We start from the raw sequence: 25,170 nt of genomic DNA on the forward strand, positions 1-25,170 counted from the left end.
ACAGGATGAGAGGCATAAACTGACAACAAGAAAATGCAAGACATTTAATTGAGACATTCTATACCAGAATGGAAGCGGACAAAGTTACAACAGGCAGACAATTTGGTTGAAAATGCATTAAGACATTTACTTTGGAAAAACATGCAATGATGAATAAGACCATTAACGCGTCTCAACTCTTTCCCCACCGGTGGCGGAATATTCTGTCATTTATGAGACAACGCTTCCCCGCCATTGATGTAATTTTCCGGCTTTACGTGTTTTCACTGTTATGCGATAGGGGGCGCTATTAGGCAAATTCTGAAAAGGTACTGAATCTCCAGATCAAAAGACATGTGAAGAAGAAGCAGAAAAAAGCGATAGCATATGTAAGTATATGCAGATGTAAAATAACGTGATCATCAACATTAAACCGCATATAAATCAAAACTTCCTAATGTTACCGAATGAAATGTCGACCCAGGACGAGCTTTAGGGGTGTTGATGGACTCGATCTACTCCATCTGTGTTTTAATCTTTGTTCTGAATCCGATCCAGACGTAGTCTTTGACAAAAACGTGATTTTCTCAGCTTTTTGCTCAAAATGTTGCTTTTTTATGAAACTTACCCAAATTCAAGTTGAGTAAAAAAAAGAATGCATGAAGATAAAACAGTGTTTTTTGTTTAAAAGCAGAGGGTCTTTTGATATATTGCATGTTCAGCTTTTCATACAGTGAAATATTCTGGGGGCCATAAAACTTTTTTTGTAAAAAAAAAAAAAAAAAAAAACGCTGGCGGGGAAAGAGTTAAGAAAGTAACTGAGGTTGATTTTGATGCTCACTTTAAGCTTGCATAATATGGGTTACTTTAATGCATTCATATACTAAGCTAGATTACACTCACCTCTACTTGACCCTCAGCACACAGCCTGGGTGGGAATGGAGAAAGATCACTGTTGAACTGGACTTTACTATGTTTTCTGAGGATGGAAGATTGAAAACAATCAGCAAGGAGTTTTTCCAAGGGGATCTCCTCAGGTTCAAAACAGTGGCCCTATATCCTCTCAGCTACTTCATGGAAATTGCATTACTTTGCATGGCTGATTGCATTACTGTACGATAATGAAAAGACCTTGACTACTGTGCATTGACTACAATGATACTGCTAGACAATAACAACCAGATTTTTCGTCTAGTGCTAAAAAACCTTGATGCTGCATGATGTGGGTGGTTGCTAAGGCATTGCTAAGTGGGTTCTAGGGTGTTGCCAGGTGGTTTCTAGGATGCTGTGGATGATTTTTAGGGCGTGTGTAGATGGTTACTAGAACATTGCTAGGTTGTTTTTAGGGTATTTTGCAAGGTCATTCTGGGTGGCTTAATGATTACTAGTCAAAAGAAGCATTCCTCAAGTCTCTATGAAATATTTTTTTAACAAATGTTTTAGCCTGTTATAGTCCACCTGGTGAAAATGCTAAATGGAGACATATTTATGTGGCTCGAATGGAATTTGGATAAATCATATTGAAAAAAAATGACGTGTAAATGAGGCGTGTTGTTTATGAATGCGTAATTTGATTTATCTCAATAAAGGTTCTTGGGAAATAGATAACTGCACTCATACTTTGTCTTTCTCATTGGCGTGTTGACTTTTGGAGAAAAAATTAAATGCAGCAGAAAGGTAGTGACATTTAGACAAAGGTCAACAGAGAAATCTCACCTTTCAAATGGAACCTTTTTGAATTCGGAGTCCTTTACATAATCAATCACCTGCCTTTGTGTGCGGCCACTGATGACACAAAACATGACAAATGACAGACAGGTTCAAAAACAAAGCAATGTCAAAACATTAACCATCTGGCAAGAACTGAGACCTTCTTGGACTCTATTATTTAGCAAATAAATCCATGCAGAATATACACTGAACCAGGGAAAGAAGTTACTGAGGTAAAATATGTCTCTGAAATGTACCTTAACGGTAAAGTTAATTTCTGATGATGTGCTGAACTGCATGAGACACCATTTGAGTAAATGTATCTGCACTATTTGTTACCTGAACCTGAAGGAGGAACCCCTGGTGAACAAAACCGGTTTGGGCTTGGGTTTGGGTTCTTCGTACAGGCGGAAAAAGGCATGGTACTCCACACAAATCTTCCAAAACACCTTGCAGCAATCCCTGCTTCCCATCATGAACTCCAGAGTATCCTGACAGTTACTCTGCTTTAGAGAACAGAGACGGAACATTGTGTCTTATATGTCCTAGTAAAACTATATATGTGACCCTGGATCACAAAACCAGTCACGGGTATATTTGTGGCAATAGCCAACAATACATTGTATGGGTCAAAATGATCAATTTTTCTTTTATGCCAATCATTAGGATATTAAGCAAAAATCATGTTCCATGAAGATATTTTATAAATTTCCTACCGTAAATATATAAAACGTTTATTTTTGTGAGTGAATGCAGCACAACCGCCAACATAAATTAACAACTTTAAAGGAGATTTTCTCAATGTTTCGATTTTTTCGCACCCTCATATTCCAGATTTTTAAATCATTGTATCTCTGCCAAATATTGTCATATCCGAACAAACCATAAATCAATAGAAAGCTTATCCATTCAGCTTTCAAGTGATGTATGAATCCCAATTTCAAAAAAATTGACCCATGTGACTGGTTTTGTTGTCCAGGGTCACGTATTAGAGGGCAAATGGAAAAAAAAAATTATTAATGCAAGTACCAAAAGTTATTTATGAATAAGCTTTGAGTTGAGACATTCGGATACTGCTATAAAAAAAATAAAAAAAAATAAAAAAAGAGCACTTACATTTAAGTCAGGTCGTAGTTTTATGAGAAAGCGCTTCCTCTTGAAGCTCAGCTTGCGGACTTTAGACCAGTTGAAAGCATTTATTTTGGTGTGTCCCTTTAGAAAGATATAAAAGTGCATTCAGTGAGAGTTTACAAGAACAAGAAAGCTTCAATAAAAGCAGAAATGGGTTAGGATAATAAAATAAAAACCAGGATAATCCTCAGTGCTCATCTCGTAAAGCTACAATGGGTGAAACTTTAAATAGCATGTTAACTTACTTGAAAAACCAGCACACCAGAATGAGCCACGGCGAGGCTGAGCTTCGTTCCCTCTCGATCTTTTGCGGGGTGAAGACGCACTCCGTACATCTCAAGTCTTCGTGCAATCTCCAAAAGCTGGTAGTCCGATTCAGCTGGTGTCTGGCCGCTGTGAAATGGTTAAATCGTACAAAATTAAGCCTCTTTTTTTTTGCAAAAAGATAAATAAGCTTAATTACGACCTCAACACTCTGTACATCATTTAAGAATCAGCGTCCAGGAACAGAACGTTTATAATTTATTATAATTGCTGATGAAACCTTCTCACTGATAAATATCACAGTATGCTCCACTTCCTAAATTAAACGTGGGATGAACTTTAAATGTCAAAGCAATCCACAAATTGTACACAATTACCAACTCCCTGAATGTCTGTTTAATCAGCAAAGACTTAAATAGAAGGAATTTTGCTAAATAAGAAGCTCCTTCATAAGTGGCAATAAACAGCTGATCATTTAATGCAGATGTTATCTTTGCTTATAGATGGTCCATATTCCATTAAACATCCTTAAACTGGTTTGACTTCACTTTGAGTCATGACTTCACACTCACACGTGTTTCCGATGGTATTCACCGATCTTGTCCATCAGTGTGTCCTGCTCTGGAATGTACTTGTTGTTGAGTAGATGTTGTTTACATTGTACCTCGTCAAAGTCTCCAATCTCAGCTGTAACCATAGTAACAGAGACGATTTTAATATGCATCTTTTTATATATGACACACAAATGCATACATACATACTGTTCATGCACATACATATGTGTGTGTGTGTGTGTGTGTAATACATATACACACACATATGCATGTATGTATGTACTGTATGTATGTATGTATTTATGCATGTAGTTATGTAAGTATGTCTGTACTGTATGTATGCATGTATGCATGCAGCATACATACATGCATGCATACATACACACATACACACACACACATATATATATAAATAAATATGTATGTATGCATGCAGCATACATACATGCATGCAGCATACATGCATACATACATGCATACATACACATACACATATATACATATACAATGTTATATACAATATATACAATGTTAATGCCGGTCTATATGTAACACGAGTTTTAATATAGTTTTAAAAAAAGGTTAAAAAAAAAGGTTCATTTAAAATTAATTATTTTAATATATGAAATAATTTCATATATTATATATATTTATATATCATATATATCTTTATTATTACATACATAAAGATATATCATATATATCTTTACAATTATTTATGCTTTTTATTTTATTTTGTATTTTTTATAAATAATTGGTTTAAATGTGTGGGGGTTTTTTGTACCACTGGTCTACCCCTTCATTCTGATGCTACTCTAGTCCATATATTTATGCTCAACAGTGGTTTCCATGGCAACTAACCAGTTTGTGATTTTGTGATGTGGAAGCGAAGCTTGTTTGACATGATGGGAACACGGTTTTGCATGAGCGACTACACAAAAAAATCTGATCCGTCCACCCGATGACAGCGCTGTCATTTACATAAACCATCAGAAATTCTGCTGGAGGATCAGCTTGACAATGCAAAGTCTAAGACAAGATTAATGCACTTAAAAAAACAGCTCTGTGGTAGAGATTTAATAATACTATATGATCATTAATATAATAATACCCAATGTATTGTGCATTGTCCAAACACTCTTTTTGACCTATTTTCAGCTCCCTGTGTGAATGTCTTCGATCGCGTTTGACTGTATGGATCGTGCTACAATCATCAAATTGAATCCGATGAAAGTGCAAGATGACCATATCGACCTAATAATGAAACTCCAATGCATCTATTACTATAATATAATTACTATAATAGTATGCAATGAAGTATGCATTTATTTCTTTTTCAAAATACAATTACTGACCTACTTTTAGTCAACTATCGACCAAATCCAGCTTTCTAATTAACTTTAGAGGCAGATGCACAAATTAAACCACGCACTGTATTCCGTAAAGCATCATAATCAAATTGAATCTTTGTCAGGGTAAATCTTTACACCCTTAGTGCTGTCAAAAGGTCAGATCTGTCTTACACTGCACTATATGAGCCACCAGCAGGGCGGCGCTGCTTTCATTACAGGTCAGACGTCCACAAGCCAGGTCATGCTTGATCTGCAAGGCGAAAAGATACCTGTCGACGGAGAGAAGGACATCATTACAGCTCGTTAGCAATGACAGACAGTCAATCAATGTAAAGGTTTCAGGACAGCGACAGACACTTATTGACTGAATTACAGGCAATTTAATGCGTGCAACAATTCCATAATTGAGTTGGAAGTTATCAAGGTAACAAGGTATTTTAGGTAAGAGCATACATTTAATTTGAGCATAAAATCAATATTCTCTGGTTTTTCATGAAACACATCAGAGAAGTCCTTGTGTTTGAAGGTTAGCCTCACTTCAGTCATGCTTTAATAGCATCTTCTCATGACGCTAAGTGCAGCCGTGAACTATAAAGAGACGTTCTAATTGAGTTTGGCAGCGTTTCTCTCTCAGTATGTCCATCTGTTATTGTGCGTCTGCCAATCACATTTACTGAACCACAACACAATCATTATTCAGGACAGGACTCAGCTCAACAGTGAGGATATTTTCTGTCCATAGTCCATATTTTTGTACTTGCCTTGACAATATTTTACTTAAAATAACTATCAACTATTTTTGTGTCAGAAAGAAATTATATGTATTAGTGCTGTCAAATCGATTAATCGTGAGTAATCGCATCTAACATAAAAGTTTGTAAATATGTGTGTGTGCATGTATTCATACTGTATATATACACACACACACACATATTATATATTTACAAACAATATTAGATACGATTAATAACGATTAATCGATTTGACAGCATGTATGTATAATATCAGTATCTGCTATAAAAATAATATAAACATGCTATAATCATTTCTTTAGCTATAATAGAAATTAAGCTGAAATAATATACTTATTAGATAAGTTAAAGTACTAAAAATACAAAAACTATATATAGAAATATTAAAAAATAAAAAAGACAGAGGCACATACAATTACTAAAACATTAAAATAAAAACTGAAAATATGAAAAATAAAAGTTATTTCAAAATATTAATAAATAGTATAATATACAAATACACGTAATCTTCAGTTTTCAAATCAACCACTAGTTCTTCAAACTGATTTCCCAAATATTGTGGTATGATATCAGCTGTGTTTACGCAATCCATCAAAACGATTTTTACAGCTTGAAGTGTTTTGCAAAGGCATAAATGTCCTTGGACGAAGGTTTCAGGTTTGGCGGAAATATAATACGCAGCCATCTCAGGAAAATAAGAAACTCTTTGTGTGTTGCCGACAGCTCCCGAGAGTCCGTCCAGAACAGCGTGTCGATCCACAGAGACTCCGGGAATCCCGGGAGACCCGAACACAGCGCTCATTCTGCCCCAGACTCTCTCTCACGGCACCAATTGTTCTCTTGACTGATGCCTGACTTTCTATTGCCGGTGGGGAAATGTGCCACAAGTCATTCTGTCTGTGAAGTGTTGTAAAATCCATTACGCTTGTCAGGCGAGAGCGTGTCGACACAATCAGCCGCAGAATATTAACATGCAGTTTGGCCATAAGTAAGTCATCAGTTAGGGTCATTACAGGCAGTGCCTGGTTTAACAGACTTTCACTTTTCTACATCAGATGCATTATATTTATATTATTGAGCGACTGAGGCCACATTACAACCAAACTCAATAAATCTCTCCAACATTCATGTACTGAACATTAATTTATTGAAATGCAAACTGAGAATGGCCTGCAATATTTATCATTTTTTATAGGACGATATGAACAACTCATGGTATGAGAAATTTTATCTTTAAAAAAACAACAATGATTATTGACTCGAATTCATGCATAATTTATGAAATTTATAAAAATAAGTCTCACATTGTATCATACTCATTACCCAACACAGTAAAACTAACAAAGGTCTTGACATAAAATTCAAGTCATGTTTGAATTATATTCTTTAAGAGTATACACACACACATATATATATATAGAGAGAGAGATAAAAAGTAAAAAAGTAAAAGATAAACATTATACATATTAAAATATTGTATATATAGTTTCAAAGAATATAATTTTATAGATATGTACTTATATATAATATTTTTTACATATATATATATATATATATTTATATACACACACACACACACACATATATATAATTATTATTATTTTAAAGAATATTATTAAAATATTGTATATATAGTTTCAAAGAATATAATTTTATATAATATAAAGAATACACATATATATATGAAGAGTTCAGATGCAAAAGCCTCTAAGTGCCATCTGGAATTTTCTTCTAGAATGATCATTTTTATCAAGCTCGTATATTTAAGTTCAGTAAATTTCACTTAAATGACAATTAATAGTTAATTTGCACTGCCATTTAAGTGAAATTACTGAATTTAAATATACAAGCTTGATAAGAATGATCATTCTAGAATAAAATTCCAGATGGCACTTAGAGGCTTTTGCATCTGAACTCTTCATATATACATACATATGTATATATATATATATATATATACACACACACACACACACACACACATATATAATTATTATTATTTTAAAGAATATTATGTTGAATATTCAATTATCCAAGTATGATACCTGGTTACAATTAAAAATGTAACTCATTGTGTTGGTTATCTAAAGCGCTTTAGATGAATAACACAGATCATACCTGGTCAGCTCTTCTAAAAGCTGCGTGTGATCCGGAGGGAAGAACTTCACCACGAATCTCAGGATGATGTTCTTGGGTCCTGCAGACAGAGAAACATGATGCATGTTGACGTGCTGTCAGAGCGTGTCGTCTGGTAGTCACGTTCAATATTCATATCAGAGATACATACGTCTGATTTGCTTGAGAATCGGCTTCAGCAGATCCAGCCACACCTGATGCATGAATCAAACGACAAAACATCTCAAATGAGACCGTTCGTTAGGCCTTCAGTTTTATGCATTTACATTTACAACAATCTTTCACACATTGAAATCAGAGTTAAAAATGTTTCTCACGGTCATTTTACGCTGGTCCAGGAACTCCAAACCAAAGTAATCGCCCTCGACGAGATTCATATGAGCACAAACCAGGTCAAACAGGGCCTTCCCCGGGGCACGTTGCTGTTGAGACAGAGAACAAAATCACTTATGAAGCTCGTTAGACATGAACCACATGAACAGGCACCTGTGTAAACGCACAAAAACATTTATTTTAACGTGGAATCGTGTTTAAAGTCCAAATGAATATCTAGTTTCACTGGTAAAATAGCTTGCGAAAGCAATTTCATTCCCGGCTTCGACATCAACCTTCTCGGTTTCTATTTACGCAGCGGCAGGAATGAAAGACTTATGATTACAGTAAATGGTGTTGGCAAACACTAAAGACAACAGCAACAAGAGATCGTCATTCAAGCAAGCATTGGCAAACAAACACTCCTAACTGGCCATTGGCGATTTCACAACAGTTTTAACAAGACGCTTGCAGCACGTGACCCCTGACCTCACTGTTAAAACTAGGCCAGACGACACATGTGTGGCCCAGCTGACATTACAGTCCCGTCAGGCATGAAAACACACACTCCACACACACATTCAGTGTGGAAATCTCTTGTGTTAATACTATTTCTGACTCACTTAAACTCACTTATTTTCTGAATGTTACCATTGTTAAGTTGTATTACATGTCGTTGTGTGCTGCCCCGTCTACATAATTCTCCTTTACTGTACTTTTACTCTCATCTACCTACTGTTGTTTAGTTTGTTATCATTGTCCATTGCCATTATTGTTGCTTGTTCATTGTAAAGCGTCCTTGAGCCTGGAAAGGCACTATATATGATTAAAACGTATTATTATTATTATTATTACCACTACTACTCCACACACTGACCGCCAACACCATTACCAGTCAAAAACAATAATAAAAACCCGACCACAGCATGAAATTTGTGACCCTGGACCACAAAACATGGGTCAATTTTTTGAAATTGAGATTTATACATAATCTGAAAGCTGAATATATGAAGAGTTCAGATGCAAAAGCCTCTAAGTGCCATCTGAAATCTTCTTATAGAATGAACATTTTTATCAACCTCGTATATTTAAATTCAGTAATTTCACTTAAATGGCAATGAAAATTACCTATTAATTGTCATTTAAGTGAAATTACTGAACTTAAATATACGAGCTTGATAAAAATGATGATTTCAGATGGCACTTAGAGGCTTTTGCATCTGAACTCTTCATATAAGCTTTGCATTGATGTATGGTTTGTTAGGATAGGACAATATTTGGCTGAGATACAACTATTAGAAAATCTGGAATCTGAGGATGCAAAAAAATCAAAACATTGAGAAAATCTCCTTTAAAGTTGTCCATTTATGTTGGCGATTGTGCTGCATTCACTCACATAAATAAATGTTTTATATATTTACAGTAGGAAATTTACAAAATATCCTCATGGAACATGATCTTTACTTAATATCCTAATGATTTTTGGCATAAAAGAAAAATCGATAATTTTGACCCATACAATGTATTGTTGGCTATTGCCACAGATATACCCGTGCAACTTATGACTGGTTTTGTAATCCAGGGTCACAATTCTGCTTTCATTTGCAGCCTAAAGGATCCTAATGTGAATTTACATACAGGATTCACAGTGGGAAAACTAGAGATGTGTTTAGATTCATTATTTAAATTAAAAAAAAAAAAAAAAAAAAAATATTGCATTGAAAAGCATTGAAACCTGCAAGTTTTTGTATTTAAAACTCAACAGCTCAGACATGTCCTTCATTTCAAGGCATCCGTGAAGCGCTTCAGATGTGCAGAACTGCTGTAGGTCTGATTCTTCAACACTAACCTCACCGAACCTGAGCAAACACACACTGCTACCCTCACACACAGCGCTTTAAAGCTTCTCTGGACTTCATCACCTCATCTTCGTCCAGCCAAGCAAAACGTCCAGAAACACACGGAGGGCGAGCTGAGGTTAGCATTCGAGAAGCAGGCGTTCATTTAATATATGGAGGATTTCCATTACGGAGGACAAATGAGCCGATATATCTGCGTTCCTCGCTGTGTGCGTGTTTACAGTAACGCCAGGCAAACCACTCCCCGTGAATAATAGTCTCTCAGGACGACATGAAAGCGCGTTTGGATGGGATATTTAGTGCATGCAATGCTGCAGTTTCCATGCGTGATAACAGATGATCATAGAGGTCAAAAATAGAGCAAATCATGTCAGAACGATCATATTAACAAGATTAGTGTTTCATGTGTACACGTTTCCCATCATTCCCAGTGCCAGCACTTGAATTCAAGCCATGATAAAATACATTCACACTTTGCAGAGACCAGCACAAATGCTAAAAAGAAAATTTAATACATTTAATACACCAATACATTTCTTAATCACGAAACATCCAAACTCACAAGAAACAAATATCCCGCAGGACATGAAGGCGGCATTAATACAGTAAGTTTCCATGAATATTTGATGTCTAGCAACTTTTTGACAGCTGAACTGAATCTGTTTCATGGCAAGAACCACATAATAAGGCAAAATAGCAGCTTAAAAAGGAACATAAAATAAAAACAGATTTAAATGTGACGATTGTAAAAAGTTGCAATACAACCAAATATAATTTCATGCGAAACATCTGAGAGGTTTGCTGAGGATATTTTCTCCAAAATAAAACACTAAAAACATTTGTATTTATTTTTATTTCAAATCAATAAGTGAATTTTGGCATTACAACATGAAACTAATGTTCGACAAATTAATCTTTTTTTAAAAATTAAGATTTGTTCAAAATAGAACTGCATATACTAAATGAGGCAAGGGTGTAGAGTTACATTCAAGCTATTTTAAGGCATGAAGACATTTTTTTCAATGAAGAAACGCTTAAGTATGTAATTTTGGTGATCAAATATGAGATAAAATTATTGACTACAGGGGGACTTTAAGAAATTAATACTTGCATTAAGCAAGGATGCATTAAATTGAGCAAATGACTTGACAAATACACTGATACAAAAATTCTATTTAATTTCTATTCATAAAAAAAGATTAAAGTGAGGAAGGTTGCAAATTTGCAAGCAAACTGAAAACATTGAAACATCTCAGAGATATTTCACAAGAGCATCTTGTTCTCCTCTTCCTCAGTCTACATCCCACCGGGCGCCAGCTGTTTCCACACGGTCCGAGCAGAAGAGCCCTCGAGCCGCGCGGGGGGGGGGGGGCCGGGAGACATGCCAAACCAACACCGAGCCACCGCCGGCACGGACCAGGTCACGCAGGGGTCGCTGGAAATCTGACCCCCAGCGTAAACAGCTGATGTCATGCGAGCCGAGAGATCTCAGCCCGGCATGATGTGTTTGCTCTGAAACACAAGCTCAGATAAGGACTTGGGCGGATCAAGAGCCGAAACATCCACTGACTCTCAACACAAACACCATTGTGCCAAACACACAGGACACATTCAGTGCTTTCAGTCAATAGGAAACAAAACGACTTTTAATTAATCGCTGACGTGTCATTTAGGTGATAAATCCTAATTTAGACCCAGACAGCTGTTCCAGTCCGGATGCATCCTAATCCCTCTCTATTGTAAAATGTGGGAAATAGCAGCCAGCCATAAATAAATCCAGACATGCCTGCAACGTGAGACATTTGTCTGTGGTTGCAGAAGTATGCGTCAAGACGGTAAAGTTAACAACAAAATCACTAAAGCTTGGTGCAGATCACTAACACTAAAGCAATACTTAAAGTGATACAAACACTCTCGCTGTATGTTTGGGAAACAACACACACAAAAAAAAACGTATCATCTTTTCGTAGCGTGACTGGACGGGCCCCAGTGGATGCGGTACAGTAGCTCGCCCTTTCTGGGCTTCCACGTGTTGCTTTCATTGGATCCAGATGTTTCTATCCCACAGTTCAGAGCCTCACTGTTCTTCTGCTGCAATGCAATTAAAACTGAAGACGTTATCAGGCTAACCGACTCTCGGACGCTTGGAAATTCCCTGCATTTCAACAGCTGGTCAGATCTGGCTCTGAAAAAATACGGTATTTATAGTACAACACAACTGGATGAATTTAGCCGCACTATTGTTTTGAAGACGCACAAATCAGAACTACTTCTCAGGCCTTGACAATAAGGACTTGCCTAAAATCAATTCTTATTTTCTAGGCCATTTTTCTGCCTTAAGGTGCACAGTAAATGTAAACATTATCTACCGTAATGCAATGCAAAGAGGAATGCCAAGTATAAACGTGCAAAAAACAAAAAAAGAGTCAGTTTACACCCTATTTAGGAGAAACACATTTTTGTTAAAGGGTTAGTTCACCCAAAAATGAAAATTCTGTCAGTAATTACTCTCCCTCATGTTGTTCCAACCCCGTAAGACTTTCGTTCATCTTCAGAACACAAATTAAGATATTTTTAATGAAATCTGAGAGCTGTCTCACTCCTCCATAGGCTTCTATGGGATTGAAACTTGCCGGCCCAGAAAGTTATTAAAGACAATGTTTATGGCCTCTGAGTGAGTTCAGAGTGAGTAACAGCGAAGCGCTTCTGTGTTGTACATCAGAACGGAGGTTCACTATTGGCCGACGCTGGTCATGTGTGTGATGCGTGTGATGCTGGCCAATAGTGAGCCTGCGTTCTGACGTACAACCCAGAAGCGCTGCGCTGTTACACTACGTCAACTCACTCAGAGGCCACACTGAAGAAAATTAAGAGTTGAATTAAGTTGTTAGTGTTGTTGTTTTTTGCGCACAAAAGTATTCTCGTCGCTTGATAAACTTAAGGTTGAGCCACTGTAGTCACTTGGACTATTACTAACTTTCTGGGCCGGCAAGTTTCGATCCCATAGAAGCCTATGGAGGAGTGAGACAGCTCTCAGATTTCATCAAAAATATCTTAATTTGTGTTCTGAAGATGAACGAAAGTCTTACTCGCCCTTTTGCAAAGTCTTGGAACAACATGAGGGAGAGTAATTACTGACAAATTTTTTTTTTTGGGTGAACTAACCCTTTAAGTTAGCCTGACGTCGTCATACTCAGATTCTAGTCAGAATATGAGTCTGACATGGGGCGTGTTTCAACCGAACCAGGAAAGAAAATGCCTCTGCACTCAATTGGATAGACCTACAACCAATCAGAGCGACGGAGAAACCACAATGACCACAGGGTTTTCATTGCGTCCCATCTTCTTAGCGAGCATCGGGGCCAGCTGATAAATTAAACTTCTGCCGAATCCCGTAGGAAGGACGGCAAAAACATGTTTCCGATCGACAAATGCCTTGATCGCGGTTCTCTGTTCCTCTTTTAAAATTAATGCGCTGTCGATATCTTCTGTACCAGACGCGATGGCGGCATCTTTGTTGTAAACGAATTCAACCCAAGCGCTCGTTGGTGACGTGGATGATTACGTTACTGTTGATCATCTGTCCATCATCGTATATAAAGCCCGCCCTGACAATTTGATTGGTCCAAACAGCTCTGGTTCGAGCATAGTTGCTCCACAACGGATCAAGTCCAGACCGAACTTAAGTTCGGCTGGCATCCAGGCTACCTTTAAGTCATTATAAGTCATTGTTTAAGATGATTGTGGACTATTTCAGATAAAGTCTACGAATAAAAGCACAAAAACAAAAGTAAATGTGTGCCGGCAGTCCATCAAAGAAAAAAGCATAATGGAAACTCACAGAAAATGTAAATGACATCTTCCTCAAGAAACAAAATAAGCTTCCAAATGAACATAAAATGTAATCCAGCCATTAATCTTGGCAGCACAGGATTGCAGTCAGCGGGAGTCAGACACGCTCTCATTGACATTCCAGTCAGCTTGAGATCCCACTACAGCAACAGCCTGACAATGGATCCAGATTCACGATGGGAACTTGCAGAAAGGGCACGCAGATTCATTCACTCTGGGAAATATTCACCGAAGGATTGATCGCATTTAATTCCGGATTGTGTTCATCATTTCAAAGACAGTCAAACCAATGAAGGTGTTTGAAGTCCATCAGACGGACCATCAGATGTTCAGAGGTCATGAGCAACAGACCACAATCTTACTGAATATTATTCAATAATATGAATATTATGCTTAAGGATCAAAGGCAAGCATGGTGTATCACATACAGAATTTAATTTCACGATGCTAAGTTCAAGTGGTTTAAAAGGTGAAAATATTGTGGACTAATTCATTTACAGTCTAAGAATAAAAACAAAAAACACACGCAAATGTGTGCCGGCACTCGAACAATGAAAAATGCACATTAGAAACATGAAGATTTACAATATAAGAAGAAGAAGAAAAAAAAAAGTAATATTACATGAGTGTAAGATGACAGCAGCAAAGGGCATCTGGATGTAAAAACGGGAAATGAGCATGCACAATTAACTCTTTTTCCGCCAGCGATTAAAAAAAAAAAAGAAGAAGAAGAAGAAGAAGAAGTTGCCAGCCACCTCCAGCATTTTTGATCATTTTTGCAAAAATGTAATGGCCCCAAGAACATTTTGTTGCATGAATATCTGAACATGCAATATATCGAAAGAAAGAACAGAGCCTCTGCTTTTAAACAAACAAACAAAAAAAGTTTTATTCTAGCTTCATGCATTTTTTAATCAAGACTTGAAAGTGGGTAAGTAAAAAAAAATATAATAATTGAACAAATTTTGAACAAAATGCATATTGAACAAAGCTGGAAAATTCCATCAATGAAGTTTATTTTCAGTTATTAACTCTTCCAAAAAAGAGTTAATAACTGAAAATGAAATCCACCAATCAGTCTTTACTACTCAGCAAAGCAATTCCACGTTTTGCAGTGAAATATGCAAAGTAAAACTTGTGCACAGATGATAAAGACTTGAAAACTATCTGAATGAAAAAGTATCGATGTAAAAACGAAAAGGGCCATCGTGAGTCTCTCACTGAGCTGCATTCATCAGCTTTCAGATATCACCCAAATATCTGCCACCTCTTCAAGTGTGTCCCTGTGGAGGAAGGACAAGCTGTCCCTCCCTGAAGCTCTTTCTGCAGATCTGACCAGCAGGAACATACGGACCCGGCTGAGCTCGCAGCGACGACACAACAATGATCCATTCATCCGCCGCTGAAAGAGCTTTTCTCCCGTGGGGCTCTTTTATTTCACCATTCCTCACATCTAACGGGATGCACAAGATTTGACAACTGCTGCTCGCTCAGAAGAGGAGAAAAACACTCAATCTTGTGATCGGTGATGCAAGAAATGAGGAAACTACTGAAAGTTTCGTGAAAAACAAGCCTGACATTGCAACAATATAACTCGATTTTCAGAGGAACTGGAAGTTTGGCCATGATGTCCTATGATGTTCTGAGTGGTAGTTAGCCTGTTGCTACGTAGTTGCTAGGAGGTTCTGGACGGTTGCTTAAGTGTCCAGAGCAGTTGTTAGTCAGCTACGTGGTTTCTAGGATGTTGTTTGGATGCAGAGTGTCACTATGCAGTTGATAAAGTGTTCTAGGGGGTTGCTAAGGTGTTGCTATGTGGTTGCTGAGGTGTTCTGAATGATTCTTAGTCTGTAGCTGTGTGGTTGCTAGGATGTTGTTTGGATGCCAGGTGTGGCTATGCAGTTGATAAAGTGTTCTAGGGGTTGCTAAGGTGTTGCTATGTGGTTGCTGAGGTGTTCTGAATGATTGTTAGTCTGTAGCTGTGTGGTTGCTAGGATGTTGTTTGGATGCCAGGTGCAGCTATGCAGTCGATAAAGTGTTCTAGGGGGTTGCTATGGTGTTGCTATGAATGTTCCTGAGATGTTCAGAATGGTTGTTAGAATGTTGTTTGGATGCCAGGTGTTGCTATGCAGTTGATAAAGTGTTCTAGGGGGTTGCTAAGGTGTTGCTATGCATGTTGCTGAGGTGTTCGGAATGGTTGTTAGAACACCCAAGCAACTAAATTGCAACAGACTAACAACCATTTCAATTACCTCAGCAACACGCATAGCAACAACTGGCAACTACTCATAACACTCAAGCAACTACATAGCAACAGACTAGCCAGGTGTTGCTATGCAGTTGCAAAGGTGTACTGGGTGGTTGCTAAGGTGTTGCTATGCAGCTGCTGAGGTGTTCGGAATGGTTGTTAGTCTGTTGCAATGTGGTTGCTAGATAACCAGGGTGTTGCTATGTGACTGCTAATGCAATCTGAGTGGTGAGTGTTTGTTAGTCCATTGCCATTGTTGTTGGTGTGCTTGAGTGGTTGCTATGGTGTAGGGAGTGTGGGTGGTTGCAAGAATATTGAAATACAGTTGCTAAATGGTTGTTAGCCAGCTTACAATGAGGTTGCCAAGGTGTTCTGAATAGTTGAAAAATGTTGATATGTGGCTGCTATGGTGTTCTGAATGACTATTAGCTATGTTAATGAGGTTGCTAGGATGTTCTGAGTGGTTGCTAAGGTGTTGCTATGTGGCTGCTAAGGTGTTTGGAATGGTTGTTAGTCTGTTGCTGTGTGATTGCTATGTGTTCCGAGTAGTTGCTAGGGCAAGGAGTTGCTGGTTGCAAGGATGTTAAAATGCAGCTGGCAAGGTGTTCTGAATGGTTGTTACCCATTCAGGTTGCTAAGATGTTCTGAGGGGTTGCTAAGGTGTTGCTACATAGCTGCTGAGGTTTACAGAATGGTTGTTAGTCTGTTTCTATGTGTTCTGAGTGGTTGCTAGGGCATGTGAGTGATTGCAAGAATGTTGAAATGCAGTTGACAAGGTGTTCTGAATGGTTGTTACCCATTCAGGTTGCTAAGATATTATGTGTGGTTGCTAAGGGGTTGCTATGCAGCTGTTGAAGTGCTCGGAATGGTTGTTAAGTCTATTGCTATATTATTGCTAGGAAATTATGTTGTATATATTAGTCTGTGTGGAATCACCAAGAAAATGCACATGCAACTGTTTATGAACGGACATTCATATTAGTGTCGAGACTGAGCAAATGACCAGACAAACACTATTACTGAAATCCAACATAAACATCTGAGCTCTACTCCACGTCAGCGAAGAAAATTATACCGGTCAATATTTCCCCCACTTTGCCTGAGTGAACTGTGGTAAATGAGGCAGAATGAAAATGTCAAACTATAGGAGAGAAAGTATAATGACACAAAACACCTGTGATAAAGCCAAATTCACAACTCGCAGAAGGACGAAAATATATCGATAAGATATACTTTCTCAGCTCGAGCACAATTAGTCTACTATTAATCCAACTGTGAAACACAGTTTTGGTTCCAGGATAACGAGGAATCCCCTAATACGATCTGACAAACCCGTCACAGTCTGTCACAGTATGTATATGGATGAGCGGTGTGTGATTCGATTTTAAGCCCAGCCGTTATTAAAAGCCACGGTCAGGTCATTTAAATGCAGCTCACGTCACAGAGTCTCCGAGGTTATGTTAATCATGTCGGGTACTAATGAAAACTAATGAAAAACACTGCAAGTCACGCTCTCAACTAAAGTGGAGATAGTGGATTAGACACGCAAAAGCCCCATGGGAAATACCACATTATGGTCCCAACATTATCAACATTACTCGCCCTCATGTCGTTCAAAACTCTATGAATTTAAGAAGATACATATATATTTTGGCTGTAAATAGGGTCCAAAAATGCTTTTTAATGATTAAATATTACCTTTAATGTGGGTAAAAGCCAAAAAAACGTATACTGAAACATCATATTTGTTTGATTTATCTCATTTGTTTGATTTTGATGATTTATCAAATCATATTTGTTTGCATTATTGGCTGTGCATTGATTTATACCATTTTTGGTTTTGTTGTTTGTTAATAACGTAAGCATATAGTGTATTACTTTTAGCCATTCAGCAACTTACTGGTTTTAGATTCTGGTCACATTGTTGTCAACTTTTTACATTAATTTACACCAAGACGGCAACAACACACACGTTGTGTATAGAATTGAATCTAGAAAGGAAGAATAAGGCCCAGTTTCATTATTGTCAACTAAAACTATTTTTTAAAAAAAGTTTTTGGTGATTAAAATAAAGCTGAATTTAAATATATAATATAATATATTTTTTTTTTTTTTATGTTTTCATGGCATAAATTGAAGTAAAATTATAAAATTAATTATTAAATCAATTATTATTAATTTTAGTAGTGTACTAAAATTATTCAAATTAAAATAGGTTAAACGAATAATATAAATGACTAAATGCACACAATAAAATGACTAAAACTTCAACTAAATATAAAAAGAAAACAACTGCACTGGAAATATCAGATCTTCCATATGCAAACATGTTCTACATTCATTCCACAGTAATAATTGTCCATATTTCACGCAGCTGCAGGGACACATCTGTTCTCGTCGCCTGATCTTTGGGGTGAGTTGCAGGACATGACCGACCCAAGGAAGGTTTTAGAGTCCATTTCAAAACCAGCATGAAGGTTTAATGAGAAGAAACCAATCAAAGGTCAGTTTTGGTATGTTGATGATGTTTGTGATTTACTTACAACTGACTGCAAATCAAGGCCGTAAATCAGCCTTCTGGTCCAGCACATTCCCTTCAGAGAAATGTTGAGAAATGTGACCTCTGCTAACAGCAAAGACCGACAGGGATTAGGTTTAACTTCTTAACCTGCAGCTCCACAAATCCAGTTACTATCCCAACCATTTCTGATAGGAAAACTCCAAGGAACTTGGGGTCATTATAAAATATCCAAGCGCACATGAGACAATAAATTGGGTGTAAAATTCGACTGACAGCCTGCAAAACCATGTTAGTGCATCTGTGGAGCCTGACATTAGATCTGGAGCTGGAAAAGAGGAATTCAACAGCAGATTCCAAGAGTAATTGGATATTCAGCAGCAGACGGCATCTGAGGAAAAGGAAATTAAAGCTCATTTTATGGTCATATATCTCAATAACTGATCTTCAATAAATTCAGAGGAGATATTAAAATCATAACTCAACCCCCTAGTCACTGGGCAAATATGCACCATGATGCTTTTTTTCTTTTTTTGCATTATTTAATTTTTCCCCTCAAATTGTCATTGCTATAATCGCACATAAACACCTGCACACTTTCGTTTCCTGAAAATCTCATTACTTTTTTTTTTTAGTGGCAAAAACAAGTTGCTATCTAATAAAGGTTTGCGAGCTGTTCTCCAGCTCCAATGTTCTGCAGTGATAAATATCAATAAAATATTAACTATAGGCTTAATTTTCTTTATGCAAAATGAAAATGATTTCTTTATGCATTTTTTTTTTTCAAACCAGTACTATATATACTCTCACTACTATATTTACAGATGTATTTATTTATGTATTAAAGAAGCCTCTCTGTATAGGATTAACACTACACAATGCAGAAAACAGATTTTTAATTAAATAAATTCTTAAAAGAGTGATTTTACACACACACCAACATGGTGAAGGAAGCGGTCAAAAAATAGCTCACTATAGAAGCCTGACGAGCTTTAAATGATCTAGTTTCACCGGCTCTTGATATAAAAATGTAAACAGATATGCACATTAAAAAAAAACATGTTCACAGGCAATGCATTTAAATAACATTACACGTTGAAGGTTTACATAATATAACTGCCGTATGATGCATGCAAACATGCTCAAATGTGAAATAGTCTTTTTTTATTTTTTATTATTTAATCAGATATTCCGAGAAAGTGTTTACTCTGTGGTGACATGCCATGATCTCGTAGTCCGGGTCATTACACCGCTAAACACAGCAGATTAAGGCTAACCACAACAGGTCCTTCTAGCTCCTCAATCCCTGTTCAGAAATCAAACAGAGGCGGTTACACGCGCTTGTGTTCGACACACAACTTAATCTGCTTAGCTGAGGGCGTATGTCACTAGAGTGTGTGTGTCACATGACGACACTGCTGAAACACACATCTCTGCTAGCAGCGCTTCCTTCAATCTAATACAGTTCCTTTGAAATCAGGAATATAATACATGACTGGAGTAATCTGAATAACACGAAGTATGGTAAATACATGGCATGGTGTTGAATAATTGCCATAATAAAATAAAATCAATATTTTTTACAAAAAGTTTACATTTCTAATTAATATTTTATTACATTTTAATATATACAATTAATGATATCATTTATAAATTATATAATATAAAATATATGTTTTATATAATATATTTATATAATTAGTTTTTGCACACAAAATAAAAAATCTATATTTTTTGCATTTCTAATGAATATTTATAACATGTTTAATATATACAGTTAACATAATAATAATTATCATACCATTTGTGAATTACACAATTAAAAAAAAGTCATTTTACATTTAGTTAATTTTCATTAAATACATTTTTATGTCTATGTTTCTAAATCTGCTAATATTTCTTTAAATTGTAACTTTGTCGATTTTCAACCTGCTTTGTATTGTTAAAATGTTGGTAATATATATATATATATATATATATATATATATATATATATATATATATATATATATATAAATAAACAACGTTGACGCCATTAGTTTGCTAAGAAGTATTTCCTACTAAAGCAGTATTTGACTCTGGTGAGTTTATCCATAGCAGACTGGTGGGAATGACCTTGGACGGCAACATGCCCAGTGCATTATGGGTGTTGTAGTTTTCATACCTATTCAGTAAAAGGGAAGAAAACAGAGTTTTCTTATTTTCTCTTGTCAGGTACCACCAATTTCTTTCTTTTTTTTTTGCCTATCTACTGTATAGGCATCCATGTTTTATTGAAAGCACCCCTTTAACTTAATTTACTGACCCATATGCACAATTCATCTATCATTTTTGCTAACGAGGTCAATAAGACAGTGTTTACACAATAAAAGCAGGGTAAACAGAGCAGAACAGTGATCCTTTAATCAGTCAGGAACACTCTGAAGGCTGTGTGTGGGTCTATGAGCTCAGCACTCGATAAATACAGCTCTCCAATGACAAAACACAGCTAAAGTTTGACTGGTGTCTGCTGAAAGACCAGGAAAACATCACTAAAAAAAGTTTTGTCATTCCCATTTATCTGAGTCCTCTGAAACCAGGAATGGAAAGATACAGGACAGCAGACGTTCACTTTGCGTTGGTCATGTGGTTCGTCCTACTCTGAATCTGTGCCAAACTACTCGGAAGAAACACTGCTCATTTCCCAATCTGGCCTTGATATTTGTTTATATTACAGTGAATCCGGGTTGAAATATTTGGGTAAGTCAAAAGCAGACTTCCAGAAACTCAAATTAGGAACAATAACTGAGGATCAAACAGAAAAAGGAACTGTAAGTTGGTGTTAAATGTGGCAGAAACAGAAGCTTGTCAGATTCATGAGGAACTCCAGCTCCTGAAGGCCAGATATGATATCAGCAGCTTCATGTTGTTTGAGTAGCTGATATCATATCTGGCCTTCAGGAAATACACTTTATACTCAAACAACAGCAGGAAATACACTTTAGACAAAGACGAGCAGCTCAGAGCCAAACGCCAGCATTATTAATATACTGTATATATATATATAGTGAGTGCAAGACTGTTTAGTTAACGTATTTTAATGGACAACTCATCCCACAATGCATTACAAATGTCTATATTAAACAGAAGCGAATGGACTCTAATCAGAAATGATGACAGTACTGATAAGTATAAAAACCTGCAAAATAATCTATATTACTATCTGGTATTTACATACTATTATAGGTTTATAGCTTTTATTTATATAGCTTATATTTATAGCTTTTATATTTTTAGTAGTTTTCATTTTAATTGTTAATTATTGTTATTTAAAAGTTTATAATTATTTGTAATTTTGGCATGTGCTTTTGTCATTTTTACACAGGTCTATATATATATATATATATATATATATATATATATATATATATATATATATATATATATATATATATATATATATATATATATATATATATATATATATATATATATATATATATATATATATATATATATATATATAAACTAAAATAAAAATACATTTAAATTATTTGGATTTTTATATATATATATATATATATATATATATATATATATATATATATATATATATATATATATATATATATATATATATATATATATATATATATATATATATATATATATATATAAAAATAAAAAAATCCAAATAATTTAAATGTATTTTTATTTTAGTTTTAATTCAGGTAGTAATTTACGTAGTACTTCAACTTTTTATCTAATATTTATATTTTATTTAAGCTTCAGCCATTTCATATTAATTAACAAAACGGTTTTTTTTAATACTTTGTTTTAACTTTTTGTTGATTAAATCCCTATTAGAAATGAATGAGAATAAAACTGAATGCCGCTGAAAAAGTTGCACTCTATTAAGTGTTATAGAAACACACACACACACACACACACTCCCACACAAGCAGCTTTTGATAAAGGCTAGCTTTCACTTAGACTCGAAGTGAATTTCTGCCTTGTTAAGAAAAGGTGCAGGGGAGTCTCTTGCATAAGGAATGAAGTGGGGTTCACATGCCAACCGAGCCAAGCCGAGAGATCTGTTGAGTGTCCGTGTGAAGGGTCTGTTGTCCATTACCAGGACAAGCACTTCCCAAGCTAAACATGGGAGCGTGAAAGCCGAGCTGAGAGCTGCACAAACGCCCCATTCACAAACAAGAGGATCTGGTGGCCAAACGTCTCACACACCTCAGTGTGAACTCGCACGGGACGCAGAGCGCTTCTATTGTTATTCTAGACGATCCATGAATTATTAAAGCTAAATATTGAAAGTATTGAAGGAAAGCATAAAACATGAATGTGGATATGCCTAAGCTAGGGTGAATGAATTGCATACTACTCTTATTATTTTTGCAGCATGCATGCTGTGCATAGTATGGGAATTGTCAGTATGCATCAGCCAATCAGAATGGACGACTGCTGTGATGCTTAATGCACACTGTATACTAATTAGTACGCATTGTGCAATGATGAACATTCAATCTGTATACTATTGTTGTCAAATGACCTGTAGAGTACAAATGTCTTAGCTTTTATAATGAGATGCTAAAACATGCAATTATCACTTCTGCTTCATTTGTCACACAGGAAATGGAAGGTCAAGCTGAGTGCAATGCATTATGGGACACAGTATTCCAGCTGGAGATTTCATGCATGCAGAAATGTGCATATGGCACACATTATTCTGAGCATATGCAACCAAAGAATGAAATGCACTCAACTTGAACTCAATCTATTATGATGAATGAATCATAATGGACAGCACTTGCTGCATGAATACAAAATGCACATCTTTTATTTTTACATATACTGCATATGGTTTAAAATTATATTCTTTATAAAATAGTACAGTGCTGCATACAGTATATACTGAGCAATATGCAGTATAACAACTATATGTCTTTACAGTATATGAGTGATTCTGACGAAATCTTGGTTTCAAAGATTTCAGATTTTTTTTTTTTTAAAGATTTGCATCAACAAACTTTATTTATAGGCATTAAGAGCAAGGTCTGAAATGTTTGTGAGCATTCATTTTAAAAGTTTTACTGACAATTTAACACCTTTTTGAACATATTTTCCAAAACAAGCCCTTAAAAATCATTACCGCAACAAGTCAATTCCAGAAAGCTAATACATTTTCAAAAATTAATAAACAGTCATGCACAGTTACTTGAAATTCTGAGATATTATCTATTTTTAAATTAACATTTTATTTGATTTTGACTGATTTCTCTCATTACCGCAACACCTTCCACAATTCACAACCTAATATATTTTATTAAAAATGATGTGGCAAACCTGAAAGAGCATAATTTATAGATTCTGCTCAAACTACTAATTTTCCACTTATTAAATAAACATTAAATAAACACCAGTTGCAGTAATGATTCATAGGTTACGGAAATGAGGTTGATGATTTCGATAAGTATACCAAGAATGAGGATAGTTAAAAAAAAGAATATAAAATTGAAATGTTGAAAATAATTCTGTCTGACCCATTTTTAAAGCAGAAAGAAAATAGCAGTATTACATAATATAAATGACTGATTGTATGAAGCCAGTGAAGAATCTCACTTGGCGTCTCGCTCCAGCCGTCCTGCCAAATCCTTTGCATTTTTTCTCAATGAATGTCCCAGAGATGGAAGCTTGTGTTTGGGTGAAGGGAACGGGTCTTCCGCTCCCCTACATGGACACACATCAGGCCCGCAGGGAGAACTGAGATGCTGACATATCTTGCTTTTTATATATATATATATATATATATATATATATATATATATATATGCAAATGTAAACAGGTTAAGCTAATAATCCTACTGAGGTGCAGACAGCTAGATGGTTGGTAGTAACATGACAGAGATGATCATAGCAGAAAATCCAGTGGATGAAATGTCCTCTATTCCAGATTCATCACTGACCTCAGATGGATATTCATAATTCATGGAGGTTCAGGGATCTGCAGGAGGTTAATATAGTGTAATATACCCACGCTATTTGTTTCCATTCCAAAGTTTTCCCTCCATCATAAATGAGTTGCATCTCAGAGCATCAGACGAAACACAGTAAACGCTGTCATGTTCTCTTGCGTTCGGATGCTGGTGAGACGCTTCTGGAGGGAATTAAACCAAATCATTCTGATGATCCACCAAACCAACATTTGAGATGCTGTGATGCGATTGGTCCGCTGGTTAGTCCAGTTATCCAATCACAGCCTCTGCTGAGGTAAAGTCACGTGAGTTTATATTGCGCATCAAGGGATTTATTCAGTAAATGTGTTTTCATCATAGTTTATGCTCATGTAAAAAAAGATGTATCCGCCCTAATTGAGTGCAGAAGTTTGTTATTGCACATTTTTTGGGGAATTTATTTGCATTTTGGTGCTTCAATCCAAATTTGGTGCTTTTTTTCTTCTTCATGCAATATCCCAAAATGCGCATAAAAATAGGTTGATGGAACAAGCTATTTTTTAT

At 36.0% G+C, this 25,170-nt stretch overlaps 1 protein-coding gene across 4 annotated transcripts in view; it reads right to left on the reverse strand.

Annotated features, from left to right (window-relative positions):
• The window catches only part of farp1 (FERM, RhoGEF (ARHGEF) and pleckstrin domain protein 1 (chondrocyte-derived)), an 83,972-nt gene that overhangs the window by 30,290 nt on the left and 28,512 nt on the right, over positions 1 to 25,170 (reverse strand). For 2 of the 4 annotated variants that reach the window (XM_084101874.1, XM_084101872.1), the window contains exons 3-12: positions 8,196 to 8,300; positions 8,030 to 8,072; positions 7,861 to 7,939; positions 5,162 to 5,259; positions 3,657 to 3,771; positions 3,066 to 3,213; positions 2,806 to 2,901; positions 2,029 to 2,195; positions 1,696 to 1,764; positions 883 to 958 (exon numbers count right to left, since the gene is read on the reverse strand). In XM_084101874.1, coding sequence (XP_083958000.1) covers positions 883 to 958; positions 1,696 to 1,764; positions 2,029 to 2,195; positions 2,806 to 2,901; positions 3,066 to 3,213; positions 3,657 to 3,771; positions 5,162 to 5,259; positions 7,861 to 7,939; positions 8,030 to 8,072; positions 8,196 to 8,300 — 996 coding nt within the window. The remainder of the gene's footprint in view (positions 1 to 882; positions 959 to 1,695; positions 1,765 to 2,028; positions 2,196 to 2,805; positions 2,902 to 3,065; positions 3,214 to 3,656; positions 3,772 to 5,161; positions 5,260 to 7,860; positions 7,940 to 8,029; positions 8,073 to 8,195; positions 8,301 to 25,170) is intronic. The other 2 variants (XM_084101875.1, XM_084101873.1) reach the window with 1 other exon arrangement.

Source organism: Abramis brama (genome assembly GCF_963993115.1).
Source record: "Abramis brama genome assembly, chromosome: 2".
Taxonomy (NCBI): Eukaryota; Metazoa; Chordata; class Actinopteri; order Cypriniformes; family Leuciscidae; genus Abramis; species Abramis brama.